This window comes from Varanus komodoensis, unplaced genomic scaffold (genome assembly GCF_004798865.1).
Source record: "Varanus komodoensis strain SLA01 unplaced genomic scaffold, ASM479886v1 scaffold49, whole genome shotgun sequence".
NCBI classification, from domain to species: Eukaryota; Metazoa; Chordata; class Lepidosauria; order Squamata; family Varanidae; genus Varanus; species Varanus komodoensis.
In genome coordinates this window covers 3,278,098-3,298,850 of record NW_025336072.1, presented here as the reverse complement: position 1 = coordinate 3,298,850, position 20,753 = coordinate 3,278,098, and the positions used below count along the sequence as shown (strand labels likewise).

The window sequence follows — 20,753 nt, the reverse complement described above, 5'->3', positions numbered from 1 at the left end:
TTCTTATCAGTGAGACATATCTCATAATCTACCATCCCCACCTTTCTAATGACCTCACAGGGGCCCTGCTACTGTGTAAACAACTTGGCACCTCCCATGAGTAGGAGCAGGAGAATGTGTTGGCCTGGTCGGAATGTCCAGGTTGGACCTGCTGATCATAGTAATACTGCTGCTCCCCTTGGACCTGCCTCAGGTTACTTTCTATCCGCTGAGCTAGATCAGTGAGGTGCTTTCTCATATCCAGCATGTATTGGACGGTGGAGGTGGGTTGTGGGGTTAAGGCTTCCCAATGCTCCTTGACCAGATCCAGAATCCCCGGGGGGTGCTGCCCATATAACAACTCAAAAGGTGAGAACCCCAAAGAGGCTTGAGGTACCTCCTTTATTGCAAACATCAGGAGCCCTAACAGAATATGCCATTGATGTGGATAGGTTGATACAAACTTTTTAAGCCTCCACTTAAGGATTTGGTTAAACTGTTCCACTAGCCCACTTGTTCCCTTACTTCCATTGTAAAGCATGCAAGGAAGCCAGTTCACTCACTGGACCTCTTTATTGCTGTTTTACAACTTCTTTTGCAGCTGTGCTGCCCAAAGTGCCAAAGCCCTCACTTGCTCTGGCCCTTCCTCCTTCCCATATCTATGGCAACAAGCAATGTCACCCCAGAGCAACGGGAGGCTGTGTGTCTTGGTTGCAGGGTTTCCCCTTGCTGCTTCCATCCGGTTGTCTGCAAAATCTACTTGTTTGTTTCTCCCTCAGTCCCTCTCCTCCCTCCCTGTCTCTCTCTGTCTCTCCCTCTCCTCCCTTCCTCTGCTTCCCCTTTATATCTTCCTTCCGTGCATCATTCCACCCAACCTAGCTATTCCTTCACAGGCCAACATTCCACACAGCTGCATGCCCAACCACACATCCCAGCCATTGGAGTCCTGTGAATCATTCTACCCAAGCAGATTCCCAGACATGCCCCATTGTCTTTGTCCCTGCTCCGCTGAATGCTCCAGGAAAATGGGTCAGCCCCCCTACTTCCTCACAGTTACTTTGTTCACTAAGGCTTCCTGTTGGTTAGGATCAGGTCAGGTAAAGCCATACCTCTCATTCCTGCTTCTACTTTCTGCTGAAAGAAGTTATCAGCAGCAAATGGCAGGAATTTCTTAGCAGGGCCACATAGGAAGAGTTTGACTCCCAACAGATATCAGGGAAATTGAAGCCACCCATAATGACATCATGCCTCTGTGAAATATTGGCAATTTATTTTTTAAAAGTTTCATCTGTATCCTCATCTCAATTGGGTGGGCAGTAATAGATTCCAACAACTATGTGCCTTTTATTCCTTTCTGCATTCATATTAGTCTAGATATACTCAATGAAATTAATGATCTCTTCTCCCTGTTTCTTCACAGAGATGTGTATTTTTTAAAATACAATGCAATTCCACTTCCTTTTCTGTTTCTTCTATTCTTTTTGAACAGGTTATACCATACAATTTTTCAATTCCATTCGTGGGAGTCATTCCACCAGGATTCAGTTATGCCTATTAGGTCATATTTGCCCTCCTGTACTCCTGTTTATGTTCTTTATTTCCCATACTTGGGCATTGGTGTATGGACATCTAAAGCCAACTGAATTCTTCCCTGGCTTCTTTCCTAAATTTTTTGGGGACACTAGTGTTAGACCCAGCTAGAGTTTCTTTCAGTGTTGTAGTTCATAATCCTTTGTCAGTTTAAGTACATGTACCCCCTCCTCTGTAGGATTCAGTTTAAAGCCTTCCTGATCTACTTCTTCATAATGTGGCAAGCACATCCTTTCCTTTCTTTGTGAGGTTCCAGGAAGCTTAGCCTGTGGTTCCAGAATCCAAATCTGTGGTTCCAGAATCCAAATTTTCCACCCTGATGTAGTTTTCATAGTTTTTCCAAGTCTGATGTAGTTTTCTCAAAGCTCTTGTTGGCAGTATCATTAGTTCCCACATGAATGAGAAGGAAAGGTTGCATGCCAGTGGGTTGTGTATTAGTAGGTATTAGTAGGTTGTATGAGCATTGCTGGTCTGTTAGTTATATCATTGATCTTTGCTTCAGGGAGACACCACACTTGACAATTCCAAGAGTCTTCCTGACATGAGTGAGATAGAAAAACACTTAAGAAAAAGAGGGAATCTTCGACAATTATCACTCTCCTCCATTTGTGGTTGCAAACTTGGGTATCTTTTTTCCTTACTTTTTTGTCTCTTTTTCAGAGTTACTCAGTGTGTCATGTAGTTTCTTCGCAGTGGGTTTCTCATTTGTCGTAACTTTCTCATAAGTTAAAGCAGTTTGAGAGTTCCACTGCTTCCACTGATACAGAGCATCTTCTTCTGCACCTAACTGCCACCCTTTTCCAGGAAGTTTCCTCATTTTACCTTCCCTTCAAGTTTTTGTCTTCTGCTTCAGCTTGTTGATGTACTTCTTGATTCTGTTCTACTCTTAGCTATTGCAGTTCCACTGCTCTAAGAACTCTTCATCTTCTTTTATTACGTCGAGGATGGTCACTCTCTGTTCTAGTGCTCTCACCTTTTCTTCTATCAAGGCTACAAGTTTGCATTTGTTGTACGTGTAGGCCATGTCACCCTCAGGTAAGAAAACAAACATTGCACAGATGTTGCAAGTCACCACCACCGTGGAGTCTTCTTGGTCCATTCTTTGTGCTACTTTTGTGAATCTGTCTTGGTGGGCTGTTGTGACAACCAGTGCTTTCTCCTGTCTATGCTAAACAGTAACAGTACAGTTCTATGGGTAAATGAGAGTATGTTACAAGAACACCACAAATGAGCAGGGGAAACTAAAGAGAAAAGAAGGGGGGGGCACCAAAGAAAGTAAGGGACCTTCCCAGCCACCAAACTCCTGTCTGCTCTCCCTGGTTGCTCACTCTGGATGCTTGATTCCTGGGAGCTTGGCTGCTTGTATTCCAGAGGCCAACTGAGGCAGCTACCTCCAATCTGTGCTGAGGGAGAAGGGGGTTTTTTGTCTTAGGGACACAATCCATGAATCTCTGAGATCATATACCATGGAGAAACATTGTAGTTTGCTCACAAAGGTGTTTGAAATTATTATCCTGTAACTTCCTAAAAACATTGTCAATGTTCTTAGAAAAGCTGGGTTTGAATTAAGTGTATTTATTTATTTATTTATTAAAACATTTCTATGCCACCCCTTGCCAAAGCCTCGGAGCAGCTCACAGCATAGAATAAAATACACAATAAATTAAGACAATAACAATTAAAATATATACATTAGAATAAAATAAGCCACCCTGGCCAAATAAAATTCAATAGTATTAACATTTCAAATGCTGCTTAAATAAAAAGGTCTTCACCTGGCGCCAAAAAACAAATAACGACGGCGCCAGGCGGACCTCTCTGGGGAGCGCATTCCATAACTTAGGCGCCACCGCTGAGAAAGCCCTCCTCCAAGTAACCACCCTCCTAATTTCCTTCACTGAGGGCTCCCGGAGGAGGGCCTCTCCCGCTGATCTCAGGGGGCGGCTGGGCATATATGGATGTAAGCGTTCCTTCAGGTAACCAGGACCCAAGCCGTTTAGGGCTTTATAGGTCATCACCAACACCTTGAATTGGGCCCAGACTTCAATGGGGAGCCAGTGAAGCTGACGGAGAACTGGAGTCATGTGAACATAACGTCCAGTCCCCGTCAGCAGCCTGGCAGCTCTATTTTGAACCAATTGAAGTATCCGGACCGTCTTCAAGGGTAGCCCCATGTAGAGCGCATTACAGAAGTCAAGACGGGAAGTCACCAGTGCATGAGTCACTGTTGCGAGGCAGTCGTACTCCAGATAGGGGCGCAGCAGATGAATCAGCCGAAGCTGGAGGAAAGCACTCCTCGCCGCTGCTGTTACCTGAGCTTCAAGTGAAAGCTCCGGGTCGAGGAGCACTCCCAAGCTGCGGACCTTATCCCTAGGAGGGAGTGCAACCCCGTTCAGGACAAGGTTCAATTCACCTTCTCCGAAGCCTGAACCACCTACTAACAGGACCTCTGTCTTGTCTGAATTGAGCTTCAGTTTATTGGCCCTCATCCAGCCCATTACCTCGGCCAGGCACCGGTTCAGTACAGCCACTGCCTCACCTGGATTGGTGGAAAACGAGAGGTAGAGCTGGGTATCATCAGCGTACTGATGATTCCGCAGCCCACACCTCCTGATGACCTCTCCCAGCGGTTTCATGTAGATGTTGAACAGCAAAGGGGACAAAATGGACCCCTGCGGTACTCCATGGCATAGCTGCCATGGCGCAGAGCCATAGTCCACCAGCACCACCTTCTGGAATCGGCCATTGAGATAGGAGCGGAACCACTGCAAAGCAGTGCCTCCGACCCCCAGTCCCGCAAGCCTATCCAGAAGGATACCATGGTCAATGGTATTGAAAGCTTCTGAGAAGTCCAGGAGAACCAACAGGGACGCACTCCCCCTGCCCTTCTCCCTGCACAGGTCATCGTACAGGGCAACCAAGGCAGATTCAGTACCGTACCCGGGTCTGAAGCTGGACTGAAATGGGTCCAGATAATCAGTTTCATCCAAGAGTGCTTGGAGTTGTCCCACCACCACTCGCTCTAACACCTTGCCCAGAAACGGGATGTTGGCCACTGGTCTATAATTGGTGGCCATCTCTGGATCCAGTGACGCCTTCTTCAGGACCGGTCGGACTACCGCCTCCTTTAAAAGGGCAGGCACCCGACCCTCCCTCAGAGAAGCGTTAACCACTTCCAAGATCCAGGTTCCAATCCCGTGCTTGGAATCCTTTATTAACCAAGACGGGCAAGGGTCCAAAAGGCAAGTGGTGGGACGTACTCGTCCAAGCACCTTGTCCACATCATTGGGCCGCAGTAACTGAAATTCGTCCAATAATTCTGGACCAGACGGTAGCATTGGTGTCTCCCTTAAGACCTCTGACTCAATAGTGGAATCCAGCTCGTGACGAATCTGAGTGATTTTCTCCCTGAAATGCCTGGCAAAGTCGTCACAGCGGGCCTTTGAGGGTGGAATCAGATCTTCTTTCGGGCCTGGGCGAACCAGGCCTTGCACCACTCAAAAGAGCTCCACCGGACGGCATTGTGAGGAGGCAATGGAAGCGGAAAAAAATCTCTTTTTCGCTGCCCTCACCGCCACAGCATAGGCCCGATAGTGGGCTCTTAAGTGTGTTCGGTCAGATTCATCCCGTGATTTCCTCCACCTACGCTCTAGCCGTTTTTCTGCTGTTTCTGACTGAATAGCCACAGTCTCCTTTTGGTACTGCCAGGTAGTACAGTGGGCCCCAAACCAATAGATTCTCTGCCAATGTGTTTGAGCATTGACCTAAAGGACCATTTATTGCTGCATGCATCGATTTCCCTTTGACTCCAAGCTGCTTCAAATCTCTGCTTTGGCAACTGAGATCAGCCTTAGCAGATGTTCATATATGATGGCAGTTTTCAGATAGAGTCACCTGTTGCTTTAGCTCATTGAACCCCATTCACAGTCTGAAAGCACCATCTAGTAATAATCCAGAGTTAATATTGAGGTATTACCTGAACCAGAACTAGAAATGTATAATTAGAAATCATCCTCCTGCAAAATTGATATCATGAACCATGCGGCCACTTCCTCGTTAAGATACAAACAAAACAGCAAACTGCCAGACACCTTAAAAAGCGTAGGAAAAGTTAACAAACTTGAAGCTGCTTTATTAGGTTTCAAAATTCAGCCAAACTCCCCCTTTTCTGTAAAACAATATTGCTTAGATATTTCAGTACCACTGTGCCATTCCTGTTACTGTGGAAAGATTTAATGTGTGTGGTCCAGTTTAAGATAAAATATAATTAGCAGTAATTGATATCAATATGGAACACAAAACTTTTACTGTATCAACACAGGGTAGCAGAAAGCTTACAATGCTGCATTTTCAATTAAAGAATATTGCAAATAGACCCCTCTTTTCCTCTTCTACCATTACACTGAACTCAGTTTAGGGGGTGGATTATTTTGATTATTATTTTTCTGTGGTATATATTTCTATTTTACTTTGGTCATAAATAATAAAATCTGTACTTTGCTATCAGAAACATCTGGATAAAAACAAATTAACAGCAGCACTGCAAAACAGTGATTATGTTACTTGAATATATTATGCAATGTCCTTTCCTGGGACAACCTCAAAATTTTAGCTATATATGGAATGTGTACATTTTGATGGACATTTCAGAAGGTTCTGTAAATAGCTGTCTCACTCAGGTATAGGCAACATGCAACCTCTCATGCAGTTACCCTACTGTTTTTGCAGTTCCCACTGCCCTGCAAGTTACCACCACAGGATATAACAGTGTGGCAGGAAAAAGCTGCCTTTCCATTTTAAAATGTTGTGTGCAGGGGAAACATGCTTTGTTTTAATGAAAATGCACTCTCCTTCTTCAGGGCTTTTGGGAATGCAATTATGCATTAGAATAAAGATGGTGCACCTTCCTTGTTAAAGTGGTGATGGTGGGGGGGAACCCTTTTTGCCAGTTTTCACCTGCAATTCAGGAGTGATGATTTTGACAGTGGGGGATCACCCCATGCAGTTGCACCTTAAACCAACTGGAGGACCTGGGCTAGGAGACCTTGGGAGGCCCAAACATAATAAAAAACTTAGTTTTCTTATCTAACAAAAGTTTGTTCTCTTAATACTCAATGAAAGTAGAACATTGCTGAAATTTTACAATTGATAAAAATATTGTGTATATATTTATAATCTTTAATAAGTTTACAAAAATATGGAATCAGTGAAGAGGTTCACACAGAACATTCATAGGGAAATCATAGCTATGTTATAACATTATACTATATAGAAATCCAGAATGGTTTCTTTTGAGCTTTTTTGGAACTTATCAATTATGTCATTAAGTTCAGAAAGTCACAGTTTATCATTTTCCATGCAGAGAATAATTAGATCAGACAAACAGTTTTGATACTGTTTTAATCCTTCTTATGATCTTTTTCCAGTATAGTTAGTAACCATTACATACAGGAACAATCTGAAAATTGTTTCCACATTTGGAAAAGCTGTCTAAGGCTTCTAATATTTTCCAGAAATATTATTTGATACATAGCTTGGTGGCTGAACATTTCTTCAGAGTGAACTTGTTTGTTGTACAGGTGGAAGTGCAAGAGTTCATTGACCAGATTAAAGTCAACATCCTTTGGATACTCTTGGATCAACATCTCGATGCCTTTGTGAATCTGTTCCTTGGTTGCTTGCAGGCTCACTAAAAATGAAAATTTGCCAGATACATTCCTATACACTGTTGTTCTTCTGTCTAGGTTGGCTTCAAGGGCATCCATGATAGGGAGAAATGAATTTACCCTAAATTTGTCTCTTGGAAAAAGTCTGTCTAAGGCTTTAGGTGCTGTCCTATCATTGTTTTGGTTTTATACTCTATGCCTTATTTTGAAAGTTTTGTACTCTACATCCAGTAGAGTAAATTTTGCTTGCTGTTCAATTTCATCAAATTAGCTTGACTGTTTGATATGAACTGCAATAGTGAGCTGTAAATATTTGCATATGTGCTTAATGAAATTTGAGAACTTTGGAGTACCTTGCTAACTTTATGAAATTGGTCTAGCAAATGAGTTCAGAGGTGAAGAATGAAAATGAATTCAAATTCTTCCATTTTCTGCAGAAGATTTTCAGCCTGTCTAGTATCTCCTTCTTCAGTTTCATCGTGGTAAATATGTCTGAGGGCTTCAAAAATGTTAAGCATAACTTTCAGTGATAGTTGTATTAGCTTTGGTGTGAGCCTCCCATCTTGTGTCTGGTAAATGTTTAGGAATGTTTGAATCAGGAGGCAAGAAAATTTTCTGAAAGAATAGTTATTTCCCATTTTTTCAAAAGGTCCTTTACCAGTGGTGTAGGAACAGCCATAGCACAATTCCTCCTTATACCACTGGGTTAACGTCCACTGGGTTGGATCCCTGAGCAAGGATGGGATCCAAATGGGAGGACACTACACTGCACTGTGGTTTCTAATTGTGCACGGTATTGCTTCAGTTTCCAAGAAAGGTGATGTAGGATCCATCAGCATCACTGATTAAAAAGAATTAAGTTTTTGCAAAGTAGTTTTTAGCGCAGGCTAGTGAGTTTATTCGCTGCAAAAATCCACAGAGAATAAGCAGCGCTCTTGGACAATGTGAAGCAAAGCAGTAAAATAATGGATCCACTTGAAAACTTACAAGCTTCCCTTGTTGGACAGGAGCTGAACTAAGTCTATTTCACATTTTCTGAAGAAAGGATCTTGCAGAACTGTTACTGTATCTCTTGTCCTTTCTCTGATTTTTTACATATCCCCACCATTGCTTCATTCCTTCCAAACCCTGCCTTCAATTGCTTGAGTATTGCAATGATTTTAAACTATAAGAAGTCAAATTATGAAATAGGAATAAGTTAAGAAAAGCAAGTTTCAATAGCTCTTCTGCTCTGATTTCAGAATCTGAAGTTACGAAGTTCTTTTGTATAGCAATTTAGCATTCATGCTACTATTTAAATCTGTGGAACATTTTAGCCAAATGAAAGCTTGAAACAATGTATTTTGTGGTTCTTGGATTGGTATGAGCATATTCACAGAGAAACACAAGGATGTGTACACACACCCCTATGTATCATCCTAAGTCTGAGGACATGAGGACATTTTTTCCTGACATTTTTTTTAGAAAAATCCACTAAGTGTGATTGCTGGTAAGCCCCTCTGCTTTTTTCCCCCTTTTCCTTTAAATGATGTGTACCAGGGGAAGTTATGCACAAAGCTTTTGCTGATAAGACAATTACAGTACCTTGACACCACCATGTAGGACTGTTAATCGTATTAGTATTATCACTCACACTGTAAGTCCAGCTTTTGGACTGAGGATAACCCAGCGTAGGCGGGCATGCTGGATAAAATAGGGCTTGCAATGAGAAAAAATTAATCTGTCTAACTAAGTGTCTCTGGACGTGGGTGATACAGACATTCTGTACTGTGGAACAGACCTGCAGCCACCAGTGGTACTGTTGCTATGCATTTACTAGGAAAAAATGGATTCATTTTAACAGGAAAGGGATTTAAAATAGGGACGCCATTGTGCTGCTACTTCCAAGAAAAGATTATTAGTTTTACCCACAATATTCTGCCCTTTGCATATTTTAATCATAAGGCACAAAGATTACAAAGCAAATATGCAGCCAAAAGCTCAAAACAAAGTCACATTGAGTGATCACATGGGATCTCACCTGGGGTGATAATATTATTCTTACTATTACACTATTATATATTTGCATGTATGTGTGCAAATATGTATGTATATGTAGGTATGTACCTATGGAATAATATCAATGTTACTAATGCCGTAAGTATTTTTGCACACAACCGACAAATATCAGATCAATACACTGGTGCATCTAGCCCAAGACTGTCCCCACTGACTGGCAAGAAGCTCCTTCCAGAGTGCCCATCAAGATTCTTTCCAAGTCCCACCTGGAAACATAGGTTGAATCTGGAACCTATGCTTGCCTGCAAACAAGCAGCCCATGTCATTCTTGCAGACAAACAAGACCTTAGTATTTTTAAAAGCAACTTTGTTATGCCAGATCAAGAGTTCATCTGGGCTAATATCCTGTTTGCAACACCTACCAGCAAAATGCCTTTGGGAATCATACAGAGTATTGTTTATTCCTATTGCTGACTTCCTGCTGTGTCATCTGGGCTATAAGCAGATTCAACAGTGGCCTGCAGCACTTTTTATGAATTAGATGGCTGGGAAAAACTGTTAGCTGTTGTCAGGTGTATCCTTGTAGTACCCAATTCATGTTACAGGGCTTGCAATGTCTTGGAGCCATGGGGCTGAAAGTCCTCTGAACATGCTCTCTCTCATACATAGAAACATAGAAACAGAGCGAGTCAGAAAGAGTCTCCCAGGCCATCTAGTCTGACCTCCGGCACCAGCCAGCTCCACTAACGACATGCCCACCATGTAGATGTCCAGCCTATCCTTGAACACCCACACCGATGGGGCCTCAACGACCTCTCGTGGAAGCCCATTCCACACCCTCGGGGTCCTAACTGTCAGGAAATGCTTCCTGGCATCCAAATGGAACGTTGGTTCCCTGAGCTTTGCTCCTTTGAAGCACGTCCTGCCTTCCTCTGCAGGGGAGAACAGGTCTCTACCCATCTCCATGTGACATCCTCTCACATACCTGTATGTTGCCAACATATCCCCTCTGAGTCTCCTCTTCCTCAGTTCCCTCAGTCTCACCTCATACAGCATCCCCTGCAAACCGGCCACCAACCTTGTGGCCCTACGCTGCACTGACTCTAACCTGGCTATATCCTTTCTGTAATGAGGGGCCCAAAACTGAGCACAATACTCCAGTTGCGGACGCACCAGAGTCATATAGAGTGGTAGTAATACCTCTCTTGATCTAGAAGCCACACTTCTGGCTATGAAACCAAGGGTGGCGTTCGCCCTCTTGACCACCGCATCACACTGCTGACTCATGTTAAGCCTGCAGTCAACCAGTACCCCGAGGTCCCTTTCACAAGTGCTGCTCTCCAGCCACTTGTCACCTAACCTGTACTTATGAAAGCTATTCCTATGCCCCAAGTGCAAGACCTTGCACTTATCCACATCGAACGCCATCCTGTTGTCTCCTGACCACTTCCATAGTCTGTCCAGATCCTTTTGGATCTGGAGTACCTGCTCCTCAGTTGTGGCCACTGCTCCAGTTTTAGTGTTGTCTGCGAATTTGATCAGCAGACTGTTCACCCCTTCTTCCATGTCGTTAATGAAAAGATTAAACAGGATCGGCCCCAGGACAGAGCCCTGGGGGACCCCGCTTGTCACTGGCCACCATCCCGATGATTCCCCGCTAATGGTTACCTTCTGCTTTCGGTCAGTCAACCATGCCCTAATCCACCGGACAGTGCTTTGGTGTGTCCCAAAACTCCTCAGTTTCTCCACCAGGATATCATGGGGCACGTTGTCAAAGGCCTTGCTGAAATCCAGGTATACCACATCCACTGCATCCCCTCCATCTAGCCATTGTGAAACCTTGTCATAGAATTCCACAAGGTTTGTCTGGCAGGACCTGTTTTTGCGGAAGCCGTGTTGTGTGGCTGTCAGCCTCCCTTTCCTATCTAGCATCACTAGATCTCTCTCTATTATGAGCCTTTCCACTGTTTTTCCTACAATGGACGTAAGGCTAACAGGTCTATAATTCCCCATGTCCCTTCTACTACCCTTTTTGAAAATTGGGACCACTGATGCCACCTCCAGTCCTCTGGAACTTCACCCGTTCTCCACATTCTTCACCCGATACCAAATATCCTTTTGCGAATCCCATCTCTTCTATTAACACAGAATGTTGCTCTGTACTGCATTAATTTAGTCTGAAACAAGCCTATTCTTCATGTATTGAAAAGACAAGTAGGCAATTGTTCTTTTGGTTAAAGATACAGTAGGAAAGAATGTCCCACACTATGCTATGAACACTTCAAAACATAACTTGGTTGTGTGTAATACAGTAGACCTTGCACTTTGTAGTACCTTAATGCATGGGCATGCATTTGTATGTCTATGTGTTATAGAGAAGACACATACAGCTATCTGCTCAGATATGATTTATATATTTATTAGATTTATATCCCATCCCATTAGCCATATTGTTTCTAGAGACCCTGATGCAGCTGAACTTTGGAAAGAAATGATGCTAGCAAGTCAAACTAACCATATGAATCCCACAAAAGGATAAAATATAGAGAAAGTGATTAAGCAGAGATTGGGTGCCAAAATTAGGAGCTCTCCTTGGCAATTAAAGGAAGTTGGAAAAATTGGTGTTTCTTTCCATTTTGTTATTTTCTTGTAGACATTCTGAAATGAAGTTGTGATTTCCAAACATATTTTTAATGCAGCCCTACCTGGAGATTATTGCAGATTGAATTGTATGAAAAGACCAAATCCTTATACAACCACATAATCCAGATCAGTTTGTCTTATGTTTTCCCTTGTGCATATTTTCAAGACCTTGCCCTCTTAGCTTGGCAGGAACAGAGTCTGAAACTCAGCTTTGCCTGAAAAAGACACTAATATGTATTAAATATCATATAGCTGTTTGGGTTCAGGAATTAAAGAGGGTCTTATCCATACAGGCAATTTGACTGTAATTACATAAGCTGGAATTCAGCCACTTTGTGAAAACAGTAGGAATTAATGCTGCTTATTCCTAAAGATGATTTCTGCAGAGGATCCAGTTAAGCTTTATAACACCCTATTGAGAGAGCTAAGTGTTATCCCTGCCTTGCAGAAGTAGAAGCAGGTGTGGTATAGAGAGACAATTTGCACTTCAGGACAGATCACTGGAGTGCTGAGTTTCTAGAAGAAATGCATATCTCCTGGTATCTGGTTCAGATACAGTAGTAAGCCTATTACAACAGCAAGTCACAGTTCTTAGGCATGGGCCTATTAAGTGCAGACCCAAGTAGACATTCAAGGGTTGTCACATAATCACACCTTCTCTCTTTTTAAGAGGTCAGGGTGCTGGCTGCAATCATAGAGCAGTAGGGGAGAAAGCCCCCTTTTGCCAGAGAGAATTGACCTAGCACCCATGAGAAATAATCCCATTTTTCAACAGAGGATTGTGCTGATTTCCTTTTGGTTATTATTTGCTTTTTTTACAGTTCACAATCATACAACAAAACATGAGTTTTCTTTGTGGATTGTTCATTATTAACAAATCATGGTTTGTTAAGTTGGCTGTGTTCACACAACACAACTCACAGTACAACAACCACCCATGGTTCAACGAACATCTATACTCAACATATATTCAACCATAGGTGTGGCTTCTTTTATATATATATAAATAAAAACTAAGACTTAAAAAAAACAAAAACAAACATCACAAACATTAACATTGGATTCACTGGGTCAACCTCCTACTACATATTTTTAACATTCTAATATCAAATTCCAGTTAGTTTATCATAGTTTGAAAAACATCTCTAAATTTACGCCAAGTCCCGTTTCTCCAGCCAATTATAAAAAGAGTCCCAAGTTCGATAGAAATCAGTATCCTCTTTCTCCTTCAACGATAAAGTCAGTCTATCCATTTCTGCACAGTCCAAGATCTTTCTTAGAATCAATCCATCGGTGGACAGCTCCTCACTTTTCCAATATTGAGCAAATGCAATCCTCACCGCTGTAATTAGATGCAACATCAAATAGATTTCCTGTCTGTTAACATCTTCCGGTATAATGCCTAACAAGAAAACTTTGGGTTTAAAAGCAAAGGGTTTTTGTAATATTTCCTCCATCCATCTATGTATTTTAATCCAGTACTTTTTTGCGTTGTCACAAGTCCACCACATATGATAAAAAGTACCCACTTTATGTTTACATTTCCAACATCTATTTGACATATTTGGAAACATCTTAGCTAGTTGACTTGGTGACAAATACCATCTATAGAACATTTTATATAAGTTTTCTTTATACAAAGTTGCTAAAGTTACTTTAATGTTTCTTTCCCATAGTTTTGGCCACTTTTCTAGTTCAACATTAAATCCAACGTTTTGTGCCCATATTATCATAGTTTCCTTAACCTGTTCTCCTTCCATTTTCCTGTCAAGTAAAAAATCATATAGTCTTTTAATAATTTTCTCATCTGTTTTAAGCATCACTTGATCAAATTCTGTTAGGTCTCTATAGAACCCCCATGTTTTACAATCCTTAGCATATCTTGATTGCATCTGCACCTTATACCACCAGGAAATATTAAGTCCCTGTTCTTGTATTTCTTGCTCCAGTTTCAGACCACCATCCTTATCCAGGATATCGCCATATCTTATGATCTTTTCAAAGTTCAATACATTTGGATATACAAAAGCTTCCATAGGTGAAAGCCATCTTGGTAACTTATTGTACAATTTCGCTTTAGTTTTTCCCACACTGACATTAAAGATCTTCTAATAAAATGACTCAGGAAGGACCCATGTGGCTTAGCTTTTTCATACCACATATAAGCATGCCATCCCATCTGCAAGTCATGACCTTCAAGATACAAAATTCTCTTATTTCGCAACGTTGCCCATTCTTTTAGCCAAGTTAAAACAGATGCTTGATAATACAACATCCAATCAGGAAGACCAAAACCTCCATTTCTTTTAGCTTCCTGAAGCATTTTTAATTTAATCCTTGGTTGTTTTTTTCTCCATATAAACCTCGAGATATGAAAGTTTAAGTCATCAAAGAATTTTTGCTTGCATACAATTGAGAGTATGTCTGAAATGAAATAACATTTTGACTTATGTGAACAGTCATCTCTCTCTCGCTCTCTCTCTCTCTAAGAAGGGACATGTTTCTCAAATATGTAAAGCTAATTCTTTACAACACCTAGTGGTTCAATGAAGGATTGGACATGTGGATTCAGCTACAGTTAAATATTATCACATTTGAAGACGCCACAGTCTTGCATGGGATACCTAACATCTTAGAAGACAGAAACAACATTCAAAATTACCTGGAGTCAATAGCCTAAATGGACCCTTTCAACTAAATGATTATATGATACGAATATTCCTGTTGTAGCTTTTCATTGACCTGTTCTCCCCTACAGAGGAGGACAGGACACACTCCAAAGGAGCAAAGCTCAGGGAGTCAAGGTTCAACTTGGATGCCAGGAAGAACTTGGGATCTCAAGGGAATGGAATGGGCTTCCACGGGAGGTGGCTGAGGCCCCATCGGTGAGGGTGTGCAAGGATAGGCTAGCCATGAACATGGTGGACATGTCATGAGCAGATCCGACTGGAGCCGGGAGTCAGACTAGATGGCCCAGGAGACCCCTTCTGATTCTCTCTGTTTCTGTGTTTCTAAAAGTGACTTTTCTGTCTGTCTGTCTTTTTGGTTAATTGGCAAGAATCCTAACAATAGTTGATGTTACTCAGTGAAACATTTTGTATATTTATAAATTACAGTATGACTGTAATAAGGATTAAATAAAAACTGTTTAGAATTCTGCCTTGAAAAAGCCTGGAGAAAAGGTAAATTGCCCCTGACTCTTTGGGTTTCCACAGCCCTCAAGGCCTTAGGCTGACTACAAGCCTATAGTCTCTCTTGTCCTTGCTCTGTGTCTCTTTCTCTCTCTCTCTCTCCTCACACCAGCCAACACTCTTTTTTTAATTTGTATGATACTTTCTCATAAACTTGGGCTCAAAATGCCCAATATATTAAGTGAACAACGAATATACAAATATAACCATTCAAACAATACAAACAATTACAAATGTCAGTGTCAAAAAAGTTAATATAAAAACAACATCAATACATTCCAACAGAAGCACATAAAACCCTAATATAACTAAATTAATCAATAATATCTGTGTATGTGCACATACTGAAGTGGAGTGGGGGTTGCTGACCAAGGAAGAAAAACTGTGTTCAGTTGCCTCTTCTGATAAAGAGATATTATGCTTTCTTAAATGGTTCCTCTCCTGTAGAGAGGATACCAGATAGCAACATTCTAATATCTTGTCAAAAACAGAAAGTGGTCCAAAGGGAATTCCCATCGGGGAAAGTCAGTTAAAGAAAAATGGATGGTCTTTCTCCCCACCCAGGCACTCCCCTTGAGTTCTTCATCCACTAGGAAATAGGATCATGGGGTGGTCAGAGCAGAGTATCTAGCGCTCTAGGTAAGTGCTAGGCTTCCTTGGATTCCCCTGTATTTTGTAGCAAAGGGGTGACTGGTTCTATTCTTCCTTCCAATGCTATTGTGAGGATAATCCACATTCATTCTCTGAATCTAAAGTGTGCTCACTGCTGGAATAGTTTGGGGTTAAAGAAGAGCCCTGAAGATGGTGTTTGCTTTTTCCATCCATGGAAAATGGTTTCTGCTTAGCTTCTCCCTTCTCTTCCATCTCCTGTACTTTAAGGCTTGTCTGCTTTCTGGTGCTGAGATTTCCCCTCATCTTTGCTATAGTTTCATTGTGATTTTATTAATGTGTATGTATTTTACTTGCATTTTTCCTTTAAATGCAGAATAGCACTGGTACTAAGACTGATGATATTGTAGATATAAATACAAGACTACCATTTTTAACCGGGCATGGATGGCATTGGTTGAACATTGTGTTGGTCATAGAGTGAAGCAATTACATAAGCATATTGCTGAGCAATGAATGCTTCACAGATTCCATTTCTATGTTCTCAAAACACCAATTTTGTTTTGTGAGTTGGTTCTAATTTAAGTTGCTGTAGATAGACAGTTTTATTTATTCATTAATAATACAATTAGGCATGCTGAATTAAACATTAAGGACCCTAAAAACAATATTACCTGCTTTCATTAATTTTTGTTTGGTATCTTTTCAAGCTAGGCCATTGCAAATGCTGAAGAAATGATAAGGCATTATGAGAAATGCAAACACAGTTTGACACTAGGCTGCAAGGTTTAAGCATCAAAAAATAGTAACTCTAGTGAAATGAACTGTATGCCAGGATTACAAACATACAGACTTTATAGCTTGTGCCCTATCAGGCTTTGTCCTAAACATATGCTACTCTTTCATATTAATTTAAAATCTGTCACTTACCTGTGAACAATTAATAAAATATACCTCAGCATCATAATTTTTACCTTTTATATCACAGGGGATTTATTTTATTTGAAGATAAAGCTTATATTTTGGAGCCACTGGATGGTGCTACAAATGAACATATACTCTACCAAGCAAAAAATCTGAAACTAGCTCCCGGTTCTTGTGGCCATCATCTCAACCTTTCAGGTGTCACAGCAAGGAATACTGCACAGCCAACCCATATGTTTACTCACAGAGTAAGTGGGAAGCGAATTGTTCTTTATGTTAAAAAAAAGAAAAGAAAAACCAATATAGACAAATCTGATATTAAGCCTCCAATACTGAGGTGAAATCTGATCAAGCCATATTGCCATAATATAAGATAAAAATAGAGAAGACTAGGAGAAGCTATACTACTTTGTACACAGTATCATTGTCAAATGTTTCACATCCACAGGGTTATTATCCTGTGTATCTATCATTTTGTAAATCCTCTTTGGCAACCATTTCAGAGAGTTTGTTCCCAATTCGTTAGAACATATAGAATATTTTTGTCAAGCAAGCATTTTGACATAAGCTGACTAAATGCTTTAGGAAACTCTTTGGTGAACATTTTCTGTTAGTGGACTGACAGAGAAGCACATGTTGATGATAGATACCTTTTCCCACTGAAAATGTAGTGACAAGCTCCAAATTTAGAAAGCAAAACATCCAGTAGAGTGGATATTAGTTCTTCCAAGGAGTGAAGAAGAGTATAATTTCAGTAATTCTACAATCAAATACTATCTAGAAGTATAAATAGTCCAGTAATTTCTACTAAGAAAGTATAAGTAGGTAGATTAGGTTCTCTACATTGGCATTTCATTTGTAATTTGGTTATGTGAAGGAGGAATACACTTGAAGCAACCCTAATCCTTGAAGCAAAACTGAGAGTAGCATGCAATAATATGGAAAGGAGCATGAGCAGATGGAATAAATACCACCACAAATTTATGTACACATGAAGTTAGCATTCAAGAGTGGGTTGTATTAGACATCAGGGATTAGCATGGAAGCAGAAATCTGCCTGTAGTAGTTATTGCATGAAAAGAATTACAGTGTATAAGGCACACTGGCTATATAGCCCACTTATCATTTTTATTAAGTTCTGAATTAGATATACCAGCCAAGCCAGCATCAAGGGATGCTATTTATGCATTGGAACAAATGTGTTTTGCATTGCATTAGTATTAAAAAGTGCATTTGCAAATATTGTTTCTCCTTACTACATACTTCAAAAATCCATGTTACCATTTCATATGCTAAGCCTACACCAGTAAATGTTCAAATAGTTCTTGTTTATTGAAACTATATGAATACATCAACCAAGAAAATATTTTTACAATTCATCTGATAAAAGGTACTCTTATTATTTTTTAAGATTCCTAGGAGATTATATCCATTTATCATCTTATTGAGAAGCTGTTTGTTTTCGGGAGGCAATCAACATTCAAAATAACAGTGGAGACCCATGGACTGGGCCTGCCAAGCCTCCATATGCAGTCTGCCAAGGCTCCAGGCATGGCATTCCACACATGTCCCTCAACAAAGAGGAAGGGGAGACAGAAGCCAGCTCTGTTGGGAGGCACTACCTCAAAGCATGGCCTCTGAGGCTTGGCTTCCTCACCCACTGAGAAAAACAAGAGAAGCCTGCTCCTTTGAGAGCCTCTATTTGAAGGCAACTTGAGAACCTTGATGTAATGACCTGGTTCAGACAACATGAGAGAGTACAGGTTTAGTTTGAGTTGAGTGTGGGATGCTGTTAAACCATGGCATGTTGAATTGTGGATTGCTGTGTTGTGTGAACTCAGCCATACTAAGAAACCATGAACAATCATGTTTTGAAGTTGGTTCCTGAACTTTATGTTGTTCATAGTTAGATTCAGTGCAACTAGATTCACACTGTCCAACAATCCATACCCAAAACCAAAAATCCACACCCCACACATATTTCAACCTGAACTTTCACTTCTCATGCCCTATAAACCTAGCCAGTGTCTTGCACTATTCTGCCCAGCTGTTCTGACACTAAGTTCAGCAAAAACTCTTAAACAAACAGCTAAATAATGTGGTACAACAAGAACCTAATGAGGTTGGGTTTTTTTCTTTGCATTCCCATAATCTGTATATATGTTATGTTGTTTAATTATTTCATCTTTAAAGAAAGTACATTCTTGGATGAATGAGGAAATTGATTGCACCATGATAATGATTATCCATGCTATGCAAGTAGAGAGAAGTGATAATTAGGTTATTTCAGAAATAAATGGTCTATTGAGGAAACACACCCTCCGGGCAAGTTATTGAACAGATTAATAATATTAATCTGACACCACAAGTTCATGAGCTAAAGCCATATTTGTCATTTTTATATCTCCTAGGATTTTTCATTCCATGTGGTTTTACTTACAGGAGCATGAAACTGGTTCTTGTCTTTGTTTGTTTGGACTATTATGAATAATGAATTATGAGTATCTACTAAAAATTCACAAGCAGGGGATGTTCACTACCTCTAACAAATGCACCTTCAGCCAGTTTTCCCACAAAGTGGATTAAACTATTTTAAAAATACAAAATCTTTCTTAAAATGGGTAGCCCCATCTGTGTTTGATATTTGGGTATCCCAACATCATTTGTACAAACTCTAGTAGCAGAAAATACGAACATAATGATTCATGATAAATACCCAGAGAGCGTTCGGGTCTATAAACACGGAAATGCAGATAAAATGCCATAAAATTGGAAAAAATATAAATATTGCTGTGAGAGCAGGCTCATATTTGCATATAAAATAAAAGAAGAATGTTCAAAATCTGGCTAAAAAACAGCCTTTTTGTCCTTGAATGGCAAATGGGCAGGGCATGAACAGGCATTAGTCTACCTAGTTACTGAAATTCTTTGTTTGAGACATTTTCAAAATGACAGCAAGTACGTTCCTCTCTGCTTGAAAGTTCCCACTCCGCATGTGTTGGCTAAGATTTAGCAGGTTTAGGAAAGTGGCTAGACTGGAGTGTACCTTAGAACTCCATTGCAGAAAAGTAGGTACAAATATAATAAAACCTTAAAAATATCTAATGTCAGTGATATTTAAGTGTTTTGTGATATAGCAGTATTGTAGGAGACAAATGTCTAGAAACCTTAATTCCAGTGAAATGCTAACACCGTCCATCTGATCCATTGTTTTGCTAGCACAAGAGGGAATCCCGGAAATCCACCAAGTATGTGGAGCTCATTATTGTGGCTGATAATCGAGAGGTAAGCAAAATCCAAGGTTAAAAGTGTCACTTATATAAAGAAATGTGTTGGCAAGATATATCAAATACTTGTAAGGGATAAGCCTCTGATGGATTTCTACTGATAACAAAAAACATTCATGGTGAATACCATGTCCTACTTGCTGTTTCTGCCTGCTCCCAAATAAGTGAAGGGGTTTTACCACTTGTAGAATGGAATATGTTAGAGCTGTCTCAGAGACAGAATATGTGCCTCACATTCAGAAGTTCCCTGGCATCTACAGTTAAAGGAAACTAGCATAACAAGTTCAGGAAATTCATCTTCTTGAGAATTTGTAGGCATAAGTATAATACAATTATATTTCATTTAAAATGTATCACTAATGTACACAAGACAGAACAATAGGTGCATTTGCAATACTCAGAATCAGTAAAAGCATGTACTTGCATTACACAAGTCACTAGAACATTCATGTTAAGAGGACTAACAAAATGATACCTCATCCACAGCAAACTTACAGCAAAAAGCAGAAACACAGAAACCCACAAGGTGCCTCAAGCAGCCCATCCTCAAACATCAGGGAGACCTCCTAATTTGGGCCCCATGCCCTGAGCCCAGAATGGGCACCTTTAATCCCATGGCACTTTGCCTCTTGGCAGGCAACAGGGGTGGCAAGTAGGAACCTTCACATAGGCCAAATGATGCAGTAAGTGCATTATGAAGCTTCACAGGCTGGGAATTCAGGAAGACAGGTGGAGCCAGGCCCATCCCACCGGCAAACAGTGGGTTTCTCTCCCCTATGCATGTTTTTGTGCAATTCTACTTGGGACTACCTACTCCAATGACCCCTGGAACTTCTGGTTCAGCAAGTGTGGTAGCAATGTCCTAT

General features: G+C 40.7%; 1 protein-coding gene across 3 annotated transcripts in view; it reads left to right on the top strand.

The window, feature by feature from the left end:
- The window catches only part of ADAM12 (ADAM metallopeptidase domain 12), a 342,499-nt gene that overhangs the window by 161,362 nt on the left and 160,384 nt on the right, over positions 1–20,753 (top strand). For all 3 annotated transcript variants that reach the window (XM_044445563.1, XM_044445564.1, XM_044445565.1), the window contains exons 5-6: positions 16,665–16,848; positions 19,820–19,885. In XM_044445563.1, coding sequence (XP_044301498.1) covers positions 16,665–16,848; positions 19,820–19,885 — 250 coding nt within the window. The remainder of the gene's footprint in view (positions 1–16,664; positions 16,849–19,819; positions 19,886–20,753) is intronic.